The sequence below is a fragment of the Charadrius vociferus genome, unplaced genomic scaffold, assembly GCF_000708025.1.
Source record: "Charadrius vociferus isolate BGI_N301 unplaced genomic scaffold, ASM70802v2 scaffold2447, whole genome shotgun sequence".
Classification (NCBI taxonomy): Eukaryota; Metazoa; Chordata; class Aves; order Charadriiformes; family Charadriidae; genus Charadrius; species Charadrius vociferus.
Window position 1 is genome coordinate 22827 of NW_009649244.1, and position 1885 is coordinate 24711.

Genomic DNA, 1885 nt, shown 5'->3' on the forward strand with positions numbered 1-1885 from the left:
GTCTGCCCCCGCCGGCACCGAGCAGCGAATCGGGGTGAAAACGGTCCCTGTGTTGTCCCGCACGCAGCAGCCCTGCAGCCCCCGCGCTCGTCTCAGTCCCGTGTCGTGGAACGGGCGCCAGACCCGGCAGGCAAACGCTCCGGCGTGTGCCGCGTGACAGGCGCTGGCGAGGCCGCGAGCCAGGCGTGCTTGCACGTCTGCGTGTGCAGGTGCCCGAGGGCGGGCTGGTTCTTCCCCAGGCGCTGGGCAGGGAGAGGCAGAGGGGCGCGAGGGCAGGGGGTGCCTCTTCATTTGGCTGGTTTGGTGATGATGCGAGCGGAGAAGTCAAAGAGGTTCTTGTTGATTTTCCGGAGGGTGCTCACCTCCTCTTCCAGCTCGCTCACCTGGATCGTCAGATGCTCCTGGTCTCCCACCAGGTTCTGCGAGAGAAAAACACAGCAGAAAAGCGTCAGGCACGCGGCGCTCACCTCTGGCGAGTGGAGGCTGGCGCTCCCCCCAACAAATCCCAAACCCTTTCGTCCTCTCTCTCCTCCATCTCCTACTCAAACCGCAGTCCCTCCTCTCTACACCATCAGCAAATTCCGGGGCTCGTTCCTCCCTGTCTCCAACTTGCGCGGGGCCCTGAGAACAGGTTCAGCTGACGAGAGGACCCCACGGGGGGTCTGCACCAGAAGGACGAGATTCCCCCGTCTCGGAGCAGCTCTCACCTTTTCCCTTGTCGAGTACATCTGTGCGTACATCTTCTCAGCCTTCTCCAGGTAGCTCTCCCCAGGCTCCTGCAGGGACCAGACAGGAGACACTGACGCAGAGGACCCGGGCCCTCCCCCAGCGCCCCCGAGCAGCGCTCCCCACTGCAGCCCCCCGGCCCCAGCCCTGCCGTGACTGAGCGGACTGCGGCGGGGTACAGCCAACCCTGCAGCCCCTTTCCAAAATGGACTGTGCGCAGGGCTGGGCAGGGAGAGGGGTCCCAAAACAGCCCCCTCAAGACTGCCTTGGGCAGGGGTCCGCCAAGCTCCTCTGCCAGCACGGACAGAGCCCTTCGCCGGGGCAGGGGGAAGCGCCACGCTCATCGCGCCGCGGGCTGCTCTGCCGGCATCGTGCTGCGAGCGGAGGAGCCCGACTGACTGCAGGACTGACAGCTCTGAAGCAGCACCCGACAGGGTGAAGGACACCCGGTCCTGCACCGCCGGCGTGCCGTCCCCTCCGCCGAGCAGTGGGCAAACAGCCCCTCCTGGACCGGCTGCCACCTCCCCTACACGGGGCTCATCCATCAGCCACGGCAGGACTGTCACTTGCCCAGGGATGGATGCTGACAGAGGAGAGAAGCTCTGGGACCGCCGGCAGAGAGGCCAGAGGAGGGACTGGCACGGCACGCAGTAAGCCTGCGATCGCTGATGGTGCAGGATACCCCCCTGCCTGGGGACGGCCACGCCGGGGCTGAGGGACAGCGGTGGTGGGACAGCAGAGCCAGCCCACGCTGCGGCACAAGGCTGGGAGGACAAATGACTGCACCAGCCAGGACGGCGAGGGGAGAGCGAGGGAGGAGGAACGGGTTTCACCACGCTGGAGAAGGGCATTCGCGGAGGGAGAACAGCCTCTGGCAGAAAGAGACAAAGCGGCTGCACGGGGGTCTTGACGGGCAGGACCTCGGGCAGGGCAGAGCTGCAGAGCCCCAACGGCTCCAGACCCCCCACGCCACGACTGACACCAGGGTGATCCCAAAGGGACACCCGCACCCCAGCCCGGACCCGGCTCCGCTTGGAGACCCCGGTCTGGGGGCTCCTCTCCCCGGGCCGAGAGCAGCCCAGAAGAGCCCAAGAGCGAGGGACGAGCCTGCCTGCCCCCTGCCTGCTTCCTGCCTGCCCCCTGCCTGCTTCCTGCCTGC

At 66.9% G+C, this 1885-nt stretch overlaps 1 protein-coding gene across 1 annotated transcript in view; it reads right to left on the reverse strand.

Annotated features, from left to right (window-relative positions):
* Window positions 1-287: 287 nt before the first annotated feature.
* WDR18 (WD repeat domain 18) overlaps window positions 288-1885 on the reverse strand; it is a gene marked incomplete at its 5' end in the record, with an annotated part of 10296 nt that continues 8698 nt past the window's right edge. Inside the window, 3 exons of the mRNA XM_009889047.1 lie at window positions 288-419; window positions 708-776; window positions 1032-1037. Of these exons, the coding sequence (XP_009887349.1) occupies window positions 288-419; window positions 708-776; window positions 1032-1037 (207 nt within the window). The remainder of the gene's footprint in view (window positions 420-707; window positions 777-1031; window positions 1038-1885) is intronic.